Source organism: Notolepis coatsorum (assembly GCF_963971535.1).
Source record: "Notolepis coatsorum genome assembly, chromosome: 19".
Lineage (NCBI taxonomy): Eukaryota > Metazoa > Chordata > Actinopteri > Aulopiformes > Paralepididae > Notolepis > Notolepis coatsorum.
In genome coordinates this window covers 41,933,171-41,945,401 of record NC_140183.1, presented here as the reverse complement: position 1 = coordinate 41,945,401, position 12,231 = coordinate 41,933,171, and the positions used below count along the sequence as shown (strand labels likewise).

General features: G+C 42.8%; 1 protein-coding gene across 5 annotated transcripts in view; it reads right to left on the bottom strand.

The window, feature by feature from the left end:
• brd2b (bromodomain containing 2b) overlaps window positions 1-11,796 on the bottom strand; it is a 51,755-nt gene extending 39,959 nt beyond the window's left edge. The window contains exons 1-4 of one of the 5 annotated variants that reach the window (XM_084336519.1): window positions 11,684-11,784; window positions 11,215-11,368; window positions 8,555-8,849; window positions 1,219-1,356 (exon numbers count right to left, since the gene is read on the bottom strand). In XM_084336519.1, the coding sequence (XP_084192645.1) occupies window positions 1,219-1,356; window positions 8,555-8,821 (405 nt within the window). In that variant the 5' untranslated portion in view covers window positions 8,822-8,849; window positions 11,215-11,368; window positions 11,684-11,784. Of the gene's footprint in view, window positions 1-1,218; window positions 1,357-2,161; window positions 2,254-8,554; window positions 8,850-9,821; window positions 9,905-11,214 lie in introns of those variants that run through there. The other 4 variants (XM_084336517.1, XM_084336518.1, XM_084336520.1 and 1 more) reach the window with 4 other exon arrangements.
• Between the last annotated feature and the right edge of the window lie 435 nt (window positions 11,797-12,231).

Below are 12,231 nucleotides of genomic sequence, written 5' to 3'. Positions count from 1 at the left end.
ATGCAAGGCTTCGTCCACATTGCAGCCGACCAGTGGGAGGCATGGTCTAGCAACGTTCGAGACAGGGGAGGGAAGAATTGGATAATACGAAATTGGGATGGGAGAAAAATAGAGAGAAAAAAAGTAGATGAAAAAAAAGAAAATCTTTCATTGATCCAAGAATGTCTTCATTGCGATCCGAGCGTATACTGTAACGTTAGTCCGCAACGTATTCCGTTGGTGACGATCAAAGCATCAAAAAACAACCCCCGCCCCCACCCTTTCATGCATTCATTGATTTTTTTATGTAGCGTGTGTAGGGACGAAATGCCAATGCATTTAGTATAATACACGTTGCAGGCTATTACCAGCCTCACAGGAATTACCCTAGACCGCTCTAAAACCATACTTATATTCACCACGGTATAAAACGGGAATGTATGGATGAAAAAATTCTTTCTTTTTCACATATTGAACGATATATACTCAATGTCAAATGGGCCATAGTATTGTATCCATAGCTTTAATATAGAATATAGTTATAGCCCTGCAAACACTGCCACGTATTCTTATACTTTAGAACGCTGGCCTTTTAACCACACATCACGCATATCGCTCCGGCGCTGATTGAGTTAATGGGGCTGAACTGAATGTTTTGGTAATACGGCCAACCTAAATTTGACCAACATTGTTTAAGAATATGCATAAAATAAAAATATTAATCAGCAGGGCGGCACGGTGGTGGAGTGGTTAGCACCGTTGCCTTGCACTGTTGCCTTGCCTTTCTGTGTGGAGTTTTCATGTTCTCCCTGTGTTTGCGTGGGTTATCCTCTGGGTACTCTGGTTTCATCCCACACCTGCATGCTAGGTTTCCTGCCATTGACCAAGGTACTGGCATTACAACTGGAGTTGGTCCCCAGGCGCTGCACTGTGTGGCTGCTCACTGCTCCTAAATAATTAGATAATTAAATCAATAAAAAGGCAGAGGGGGAATTCCCCCAAGGGGATTAATAAAGGTACAACTTAACCCATCATGATCTATTCCATATTGCAGATATAAATTGAAACCACAAATTTAACTGCCAAATGATCTCATTTAAAGTGGGCGGATTTGTGAGTTTCAACACTGAGATTGTGTTGCGCGTTTGCTGGGTAATAGTATTGCAATAGTAAATCCAAAACTGGCCCAGTCACGACGAAACATCCATCAACCTTGTAGCAGGTGGAAGGTGTCCCTACCTTGTTGTAGATGTAGCAGTTGGTGAACATGGTGTTAAAGTCCTGCATGCACTCGCTGGCACTGCGGTAGAAGTTGTTCTCCAGCCTCTTCTTGATAGTGCCCATATCCATGGGCTGCTTGATGATCTTGTGATAATCCTGGGGGGAGAGAGAGAGGTTAAGAAGATCAATAGCACAATCACATGAGTAGGTCTGTAGTGATGAGTCAGTATGTCCTACACATTACAAGATTACACATAAAAGGAGGGCCACACAGTGCACCAATGTAGGCCTAATTATACATCTAAGTTAGTAGGATATTAGGATATTTCTGGATTCACTACGTTTAATTGACTTCATCAACCCTCTAGTTATATTCTTGAAAGCTCAAAAAAGCCTGGGGGGGGTTGCAGAGCCATCCCACAATTGTTCTCAGCTTTCAAAAATATCACTTTAGGATATTTTATTTTGACATGGTGAATCCTGAATTCGGAAGCTGGTCATCCACATATCCAATATCCACACCTCATTGCCATTTCCAATTCATAGTACTGGCTCATATATGGTGGCCTAAAGCTACACTAAATGAGAAGTGTGTTTTTTGTAGTCTTCATTCCTTTAATACAGGTTATTCTTCCAATAACTTGCCACCCAGGCTGCAGAAACAGCTTGTTGTTGAGGTGTCCTAACAACATGTTAAAGCGGTAGGGGTGTATGACTCATCAAATCTACAATTAATCTTCACTTTTTAAATGTTCCCCCTCTGTTTCAATGGACAATCACACTATTGTTGTCATATCAGTCAAGGTTTGTAAAGAAAAACTGAATTCTTCCAAATGTAATAATTACGAGAAAATAAATCACTAGTATGAGCAATGAGCATCACAGATGGGGCGATCTTATGGAACTGGATTTTCTATTTCCCCAATATTCCTAAATGCAGTGTGCTGTGATGGTCAAGTACCTCTGTGTTGCTCTGGAAGTCCACCCATCTGTTTTCAGGGCACAGGCCATAGCCTTTACATTATCAGGGCTTTCCCCAGAATCTTCAAAACAAGATGGTGCAGAGTCGCAACTAGGAAGTGGTCCAGAGGGGGGGTTGAGCCCTCCATCCGGGGGGCAAAACTATTTGCAATAAAGAAAGCCATTTGCTGTCATTTCCTGCAACTTAAAAACATGATTTCACTGGCACGTTGTCATAGTGGTGCTGCCCCCTATAGCATTGTTTAGGGAAAGCCCTGATTATGATACAGCAGGGGCAACGCATATGTGCATGTTAGCACTGAAAGTGTTGAATGTGGGGATAAGATAAGACACTCTTGACACAACTGGCAACCCGTTGTTCTTTATCAACAACACAAATAAGATAAGATATTCCTTTATTGATCGCCTTGGGGAAATTCGGGCATTATAGAATCAGGTATGGGCAGGGTAATAGATGAAAGACAAAAATATAGGCAATAGAATTAAATCTGAATATAAAAATTGGAGAAAATAAACATTTAGGCCAGGGGTCAGCAACCTTTTGACATGGAGTGCCTGTTTGCAATATAGTTGTAACTAGTGTGCCTCAACAATATTCCATGCATCGTAAACATTTTTTCTCATAACCAGGTCTTTTTAATGATAATTTTTACATTATTACATCATTATTGTTATTGTTATTATTAACAATATTATTATGATGGTTGTATCAACCCTAAATCTGAGTTGGGGCGGGGTGCAATGCAGACAAACAGTTTTGCTTTACTAAGCTCCGTTATCTGGGAGCTGTAGTTAGTCACTTTAAGCTGCACACCGGAGCATCTTTTAATCCAGCTGTTTGCTGTTCTCTAATATTTTCTGACATTTCGTTGATGCGTCACTCGACACTTCAAGCTGACATGGGGATATCTTTTATCCTTGATTTGATTGTCTCTTTGTTTGGCAAGCCTTCAAACAAAACATCTGAGCTACAGAGAAAAGCCTCCTTGATATACTCGACTTACAAAAAAGAACCTGTGGGAGGATTTCAACAAGATAAATGCGACAACAGTGCAAAATATTTCACTATAATATTTCAAAGCAAAAAAAATTAATAAAAATAAAAAAATAAATTTATGCTGCCCCCTGTGCCAATGAAAATGCCCGTGTGCCTATGCAGGCACGCGTGCCTAGGGTTGCCTACCCCTGATTTAGGCGTACCATAACGGGCATGATATACGTCATACGTTATAGTCTGTGCAGATTTTGGTGGTTAACCCATTCAGTGCCGACCACGAGATTAGTCGGGTTAACTCGCCATGCGTTGAGTGCCAAGACCCGAGAAAACTCGGGTTTTAAATCGTTATTTCTCTTATTAGAAATATCCATTCATTTATTCATCCATCCAGCCTGACGTTATCATTGGGAATGGGTCTGAGCTCGAAAAGGGCAAATACCGCCCCCTATCGTCTCCCGGATGGTATTGCACATCATTGGATTGGATTGGGTGGGACTGTGCATCAAAAAAATAAGTCCGGTCCAGGTTTTACTTCTCGGCATGCAGTATCGTTATAACAGATGGACTGAGGACACTCAGAGCAGCGTGGATTATGTGTTTTGGTGCTATAACGTTGGATCAATATTTGGAATGGCGATCAGGAATTGGATTAATCTTTTTGCAGAACATCTGATGTGAGGTAAGGACTCTATTTTACTAGTCTTGAGGTAATCAGATGTTTTTTTCTCCGCCATCGCAGCGTGTGTGTGTGTGTGTGTGTGTGTGTGTGTGTGTGTGTGCGTAACGTTAGCCGTATCCATGGCATGTACAAGTACACATATACTATCGATAATCTAGCGTTTATTTGAAAACAATTCATAAATCAGCCAAAAAATGACAACGTGTTTTGTGTATTCCAGTAAAGGGCTATTATCGCGGAATTTCTCTGGAATTCTCCAAAATCTCCAAAACTATACTCTTATTCAAACCGGTATGAAACGGAAATGTACCAATGAAAAAACAATCCGTTTCGTACATGTTGACTGCAAGCAAGTCATTGATAAGCGAGGGGTGTTTTAGACCCATACAGATACCGATATGCCTACTTTGTTTACTTGTTTATTGCACTATGTCGCTCTATTGGTTGGAGTCTTATATTATTACTTGTATTATGCACATCGTTGCGGGCGAGACGCCCCGCATTTCACTGTATACCTGTATGCCGTGACAAATAAAACTCTGTATCTCGTATCTTGTATAATTTAAGATATAGTTTAGGCGTTCGCAAATTTCCCCGACCTCCCATTGACTTCCTTACTGGCACGCTAGCCCTAATATGGTCAAAGAGGCATGGCTCTGAATGTGTTAAGGATCAGACACACTTAGTGGTCAGAATAGTTCTGCAGCCATTAGTTCTCCAGTTGCTGGCAGCAGTCCATGCCCACAGTTGTGGAGCCTGATGGCCACTGGCACAAAGGACTGGTCAAGGCGTTAGTGGTGTGTCAGGGGGGTACAAGTCTGTGGCTGAATGTGCTCCTCATCTTGGCTAGCTCCTCAGAGGATTCCTCAGGATAGCAGCCAGCTTCCTTCTCATCCTCCTCACTGCCACCACCACGGAGCTAGCCTTCCTCACCAGCTTGTTCAGTTTGTAGGTGTCCCTTGAGTTGATGTAGCCAGGTGTACTCCAAGGAACTTTTATGTCTCCACCATCTCCACCTCATTCCCTCAGATCATGGTGATGGGAGTTGGGGGGGGGGGGGGGGGGGGGCTCTTCTTGGCTCTCCGGTAGTCCACCACCAGCTCCTTGGTCTTACTGATGTTGAGTTGGAGGTGGTTGCTGTTGCTCCACCCTGTAAAGCTCTCCACCAGAGCCCTATACTCGTCCTAGTTAGACATATAATATTATAATATTAAACTAACAATATAATTATAAATAATCATGAATATGAATGTTAAATATTTGTTGTTGTTGTTAAGGCAATTCCCCGTGTGTCCTGGTCTGGTTGTTGCGCTGCACTTCTGCCGGTCAGGGGAGGGTGTGTAGACTATCACATGCCTCCTTCGATACATGTGGAGTCGCCAGCCGCTTCTTCTCACCTGACAGCGAGGAGTTTAACTGGGGGAGCATAAAGCATGCAGAGGTTCAAGTCATCTCCCCCAGATCCCCTCCCTGCTGAACAGGCACCTTGACGACCAGTAGGAGTCACTATTGCAATGACCAGGACTCATACCCCATCGGCTTCCCATCTGTGAACACTGCATGTTCAATGTCTGACCAACCCGGAAGTAGCGCTGCCAGGAATTGAACCCGGGTCCCTGCAGTGGTATGAGAGTACTTAGACCATTGAAGCAGGAGGATCTTCAAGCAGTGTGCATTGTAGGGCTGTCTTAATACTTCGAAGCTTCGTTCGATGGCACAAGCTTCGAACATAAAAAAAAATCGAAGTAAAGAAAATAAAAAATAAAAATGTTGCCTCCAAAATCTTGCACCTCCATTCCAATGAAACGAAAGTAAGCGGCGCCTCGACTCCACCTCTCTACAACAAGCACGTGGAGATTATCTGTGTTGAAAACAACAAGGACATGTGCAGCAGACATGTCGACGAAGAAGTCATCAGACGTGTGGTTACACTTTAAAATATGCAAAGACAATGCCCAAAAAGCCGAGTGCCAGATATGCCAGAAGAAAATGGCATATCACAACTCTACAACAACTTTGTCAAATCACCTAATATCGTTGTACACGACGGCGACGCCACACAAAACATTAATAAGGCTATGCCTATGCTGCTATGACTAATGTGTTACCAAGTTGGCTAATTTAATTGTAATGATCTGCTTTTGTAGGTGCATTGTCTGATATAATTATAAATTATATATAATATAATTGTTTGCTTGATAGACGAAGGTTGCAACATAATTATGTAATGTCATGTCGTTGGCTGCGAGAGCAGCCCCACTGCACCCAGGCAGCGCAGCCGAGTGAAACCTTGTTGGCTGCGTCACGAAAGGGGCTACTTAATTAATTAATCCAATCCACTTTATTTATAGAGCACATTTAAAAACAAAAAAGTTTACCAAAGTGCTGTACAAGTCCCACAACATAAAGATAAAAAAAAAATATATATATATATATATATATATATTATAAATAAAATAAAAATAAAAAAAATCTCGAAGCTTCGAATTAAAATCGAAGCTCGGCCCCGAAGCTTCGATTGCCAAAAAAAGCTTTGAAGGTCAGCCCTAGTGCATTGTGTCTCAAAAAGCTAATGTTCGCTTACTGGGCTTTTAGCTAGGGCCCTATGAAATCCGTTTGATCTTTTCCTGTTTTCGGATTAGAATTTTCCTGTTTTCGGATTTCTCTGTTTTTAATTTTCCTGTTTTTGGATTTCTCTTTTTTTTTTAACCAAAAAAAAAAAACAATACAAAATTATGTTTTTAACACTTTCTTCGCCAGGCTTATGTACATCATTATACCATCCTCTGCCAGCTCTATTTGTCTATGGAGAAGTTCCCCTTCTTTGCAGGGCTATAACTTTTAAAAAATTGTATTGCTAAATTGACATTACTATGGCCCATTCAACGTCAATTATCTATCGTTCAGGACGTAGGAACGTTATACTTTTTCATTCACATATTCATACTAAAATACGGTCTAAAGTATAAATATGTTTTTATCGTTTTCTGCAGAATTCTCCAGAACGTGATTTATAGCCCTAAATGCATTATATTGATGATCAAATACAGTTTGATAGCGATCTGCGCGAGATAAAAAAATTCAAATGGACGTGCTTCTAGAAGTTACTACTTATCATCTGATGTTGACCGGATGGGGGGGGGGGTCGTTTATAATTCCGTGGCCAAGGTTAGATGATTCATCTAGTGTGGGTGATATGATCATTAGAGCAGTTTGTATCGAACACAGTAAAGAAAAATGCTGAAACTCACCGCAGCTTCCTCGTAGCGTTGGGCGATGAGCGTGGAGCAAAAATATTCCTATTATGGGATGTTGAAATATGCGATCCATCTCCAGGTTGTATAATAGTATATACGTCCAAATCATGTTGTTTATCGAGTTATTGGTAACGGATCACTATCCATTGTGTCGCGCTCGAGTCCCGGGACCTATAGCGAGTGATCGGACCGAATTTGGATGAGCACCAGTTTCCGTTTCCGGTTTGGGCGATCCGCCGATCAGCCACCAGATGGCGCTCTTGAACCGTTGGAGAGTTGAGAGGGGATCAACAGTAGATCTCAAGTCTCCGGGGGAGAAATATGATTGCGATCACAGATTTTTGAAATATTGATCTCAATGACGTGTTACGGCGTCATTGGCAGAATGAGCATGGCGGGGAATGACAAGTTTAGGCGTCCTTGGCAGAGAAAGTGTTAACTAACTTTAATAACAGTACATCTGCAAACAGTGCCAGTGCAGTTCAATGTTCAGTGCCAGTTCAGTTATGAGTTTTATTTTTATTTTTTAAGTTCAATTCAATGCATAAATAATAAAATAGTTAAATAATCATTTGTTTAAAAAAAATCTTAGATGTCCTTTAAAGGAGGGCGGCTGGGTGGCGTAGCGGAGATTGTGCTTGTCACCAATGCAAGAGGCTGCGGTCTCGACTCCCGGAGTCAGCATTGCCTGCGGCTTGGGCCAGTCGTCATACTATCTCAATTGGCAGAGGTAGAGGGTGGAAAGTCGATGGGTGGGGATTGGACGTTGTGGACAGCGACTCCTACAGGTCGGTTGGGTGACGCCTGTACAGCAGAGTCAGGAAGTATCGGGGGCAGCGTGAGCCTCCCACGTGTTACTCCTCGCCACTGAGAGAACGCGCTGTCTGGTGAAAAGATGCGACAGGCTGCCTCCTTGTGTACCGGAGGGCACACGTGATGCAAGGCTTCCATCCTCACTACAGCCGACCAGTGGGAGGCATAGTCTAGCAACGTTCAAGACAGGGGAGGGGCGAATTGAAGGGAAAAGAATTGGCGATACGAAATTGGGATGGGAGAAAAATAGAAAATAAGGAGAAAACGTGGATAAAAAAAAATATGTCCTTTAAAGGTTCATGCTTCTCCCCATCTCTGGCTGACATCACCATTGTGTGTGTGAGAGTGAGTGAGTGAGTGAGTGAGTGAGTGAGTGAGTGAGACTCATTACGCACGACGCAATTCTAACTTGCGGAGCGTGCACTGCGTTCCGAGAGAGAGTTGTCTCGGAATGGATTTGGTAACTGTCATTTCTGCGTCTCCGTAGACCGTGCCGTGTCACCATTTTAAAGTCGTAGTGAAGATTGATTTATATGAAACCCGATGTATGTATAATCTAAGCAAATTCCACGTCATTCTGAATTCCGTGAAATCCTCTGTGATTCTGCGATCGCGGATTAAACTCACAGGTAGACTGAGCCTGTAGGCATCCACCGGCTCATGGAAGGGCCAGGCGAAATGGTGCCTCCACAGAGACTTCATCATGGCCTTCTGGAGGAACTGCAGCTGGTTGGTCATGCGGCTCTGCCGGCCGGGGTCCCTCACAGGGGGTTGAGGTGGGGCGGGAGGACCCTGGGGGAGAGCGTGGGGCAGCGAGGGGCTCTCAAAGCCCTCGTACAGCAGGGAGGGCTTGCGGATGCGCTTGCCTGGGCCTGAGCCACCATGCTGCTCCATCCCGCCGCTGGACAGCCCTACTAGAGAACTGAGAGGTACAGAGGGGGAGACAGAATGACGGGAGAAGGTTGAGAGGAGGGGAGAGAAAAGACATTTGACAAAGACATATAAGAGGCCAAACAAAGTTGTGCATTTTCATCAGAAAGGTAAACCAATGTAAAAAAATAAAAAAAAAAATAAAAAAAAACAGACAGCACTGGCACTACATGGCCTTTGTAACGATTATCAATGCACCAATCAATTCATTGACTTCACTACACACAGGATGTAGGCAGACTTGCTGACGTCAAGTGTGGGCTACACAATTCAGACAGAAAACGTATATGCCAAATGAGAAAAAAAAAGCTCTGCCCTCTCTCCCCATCAAAGCAACAAGGATTCTATCAATAGGCTGCTACTTTTGGCACAGCCATGGTAACCACCAGCACATGGATCCTACCCAGCTGAAGGGTATACTGTACACTAATGCTCACTAATGTTTGCACTTACTGTACATCTTATCTTGAAATATCAGCTGAATTGGCTAATATGTAAATGTAATGGGAATGCCCATAGGTGTAGGTGTTGGCACAATGCTGTAGCAGCACTTTGAGTAGAACGTTGTATGGCTTGGGGGCGTCTTAGTCAAATATTATACAGCAAGTTTCATAGAAACAGATTCAGACTACTACCAGACTACTACACTGCTCCAAATTGCATTTATTATAGGTATAGGGTACAAGCCTTGGACATGGTTTTAGTTTTATCTGTGACAACATTATACCCATGTCATTATCTGTACGGCATCCATATCGTTATCAAACTATCAAAACAACATATGCAGTAAAACAAAAGTAGCATGCATGACAAAGCAACAACAAAAAACTACTAACCTTTGTACTGTCTTTTACTAGTATGCACTCTGCTACCAAGTAATCTACCTTGCCTATATCATTACCTACTATGCACTCATGTCTGTAGCACTCAAATTCAACACTGTTTGACGAGCACTGTTACTTACCATTAGCTAGCAGAGTTGTACCCTTCCTGTAGCCCCTTTTGTGACTGTGATGCACGCCAACAAGGTTTGGCCGAGTGAATCCACAGTCCCTTGCTCCTCAATGGCAAACCAACCTAGATTTACCCTGAAGAACTGGTTCTAACCGAACCGTTCGTTATACAAGTATCACAGAGAAATGTCAAAGGTACTCACAGTTGCACGAGGGTTTCGAACAGACAAACGTTAGGGTTTGAAAGCTTGGCGTTGCTAATAAACTATTTTAAATAATTTTTATAAACTGGTCAACACACCTTTATTTCCGGCATCAGGCAGCTAAAGCCGTTTTGAGCAGTGTTTTGAGCAGTTATTTAAATTGTTTATTAGCAACGCCAAGCTTTCAAACCCTAACGTTTGTCTGTTCGAAACCCTTGTGAAACAGTGACTGTGAGTACCTTTGAAATGTCTCTGTGATACTTGTATAACGAACAGTTCGGTTAGAACCAGTTCTTCAGGGTAAATCTAGGTTGGTTTGCCATTGAGGAGCAAGGGACTGTGGATTCACTCGGCCAAACCTTGTTGGCATGCATCACAGTCACAAAAGGGGCTACCCTTCCTGCTGACTTGTTGTACAGATCTTGTAAGTCGCTTTGGATAAAAACGTCAACTAAATGACTAAATGTGAAAAATGTAAATGTATTGAGTGGTGTTCATAGCTTTCAGTCTCAGTCCGGGAAAACCGCCATCACCCCTTATTCCCATGGTGGCCCAGATTGTCATTATCATAAATCTTATAAATATTATAATGGGTTTGTTGTGTCGGTACATTAGGGTAACTCAATATATTAAATATGATATTGCCCACTTCAGCCATATGATAGTGACTGGCGTTCGTTTTGCAGTTTTAATTTAGTTAGCCCTCACTACATAGCCTCAACAAAAACCTTAAGCCTTGCGTGCCTCCTCCCCTCTGGAACAGCTATGATGTGGAAAAGCACTAGACATGTCTCATTCTGATGCCCCTCAGCTGGTTTCAATGCCCCGCCTCATGTTTGTAAACACTCCCTCAGTGACACAACCTCGCGTTAGCAATACCATCCATACCTACATGCAAAACAGGCTAACGTTAGCTAGTTAACCACAACAAAACTTGAAACTGTAATAGATCAGTCCACTCCTTACTGTTTTGCCTAACAATATAGAATATTGACAGACAGTTCGTTGCCCAGCGACGCAGCCCAGAGCTGCAAGATAACGTTACTTCTGTCAGCTAGGTTACATAGCAAGCTAGCTAACACAGGCTGTAGTATACTATATAGTATATTATTGCCACACAAAAGACAATTCGATGAGGCTTGCTATCGTGGAAGTTACAGTACGTTATAATTATGTAGAAATGTCGACAAATAATACATACACAAACAAAGGCTAATGCAAATGTGCTGCTAGCGTCGGTGTCTTCTGCCGCCCAGTGAAGCAGTGAATGGAGCGCTCGGCTCAGCCGGGCGGAGCTGCAGCTGTCACTCGCCTTTGTTGATGATGATGTTAGTGCCTGTTATTAGCTTGACATGCTAAAAACAAACCGACCAGTTTCACTGAGACACTCTCTGGCTAAATAAGCACATTTACAATTTTCTTCATGTCGCATAAAGTACTAAGCGATCGGTGTAAATCTGGAGTAACGTCGACTCTCCGTGTAGCGTTAGTCTATGAAATAAAGGTAACCGGTATAACTGACAAGCTAGCGTGAGTTAGTTAGCTTTAGCTAGCAGCGCAACGTTAGCAACCAGCTAATGGATATTTGACCCTATTCGTGTTGTTTATTGCAAAAGTCTAATCAAATCGTTACCGACAGGGGATGGAATAACAATGTTCCCGAATGATACCTGTCATGGGGCGGGTTAATGGCCGCTTCCATAGAGGAGTAGATCCGGATTCTTATTATAACGTTGTTACAATTGTTCTACTGTTATGTTCCGGCTTGTTGAGGGCGAGAAAGCCTCTGCAATGAAATGGCGCCTAAACGCTTCCGCTTGACTCTTTATAAACCTCCCACGTGGCAGTGTTGTGTGTTTCCTGTCGTGTTTACAGTCCTTCTGTGTTGCTATTGGCTACATACACGTGTCTGTCATCTCAGAGCCCACAGTCGTTCTGTGTTGTTATTGGCTAAATACACGTGTCTGTCATCTCAGAGCCCACGCCCAGGATTGCTTCGCTGGAGCTGGAACATCCTGTACTTTTTCATGATGTTACATTAATGACCAACGCTAACATGCACCCCAACAATGGATGTGCTGTTTACTATCACAAAAGTGGCTCTGTCCACATGGAGTGTGTCGCATTTTGGTCGCATTTAAGTGAAGCGCTTAGCTAACGTTAGCTACATCCGCCTATGTTCATCACATTTACATGTATCTATCATTCACTGGCGTGC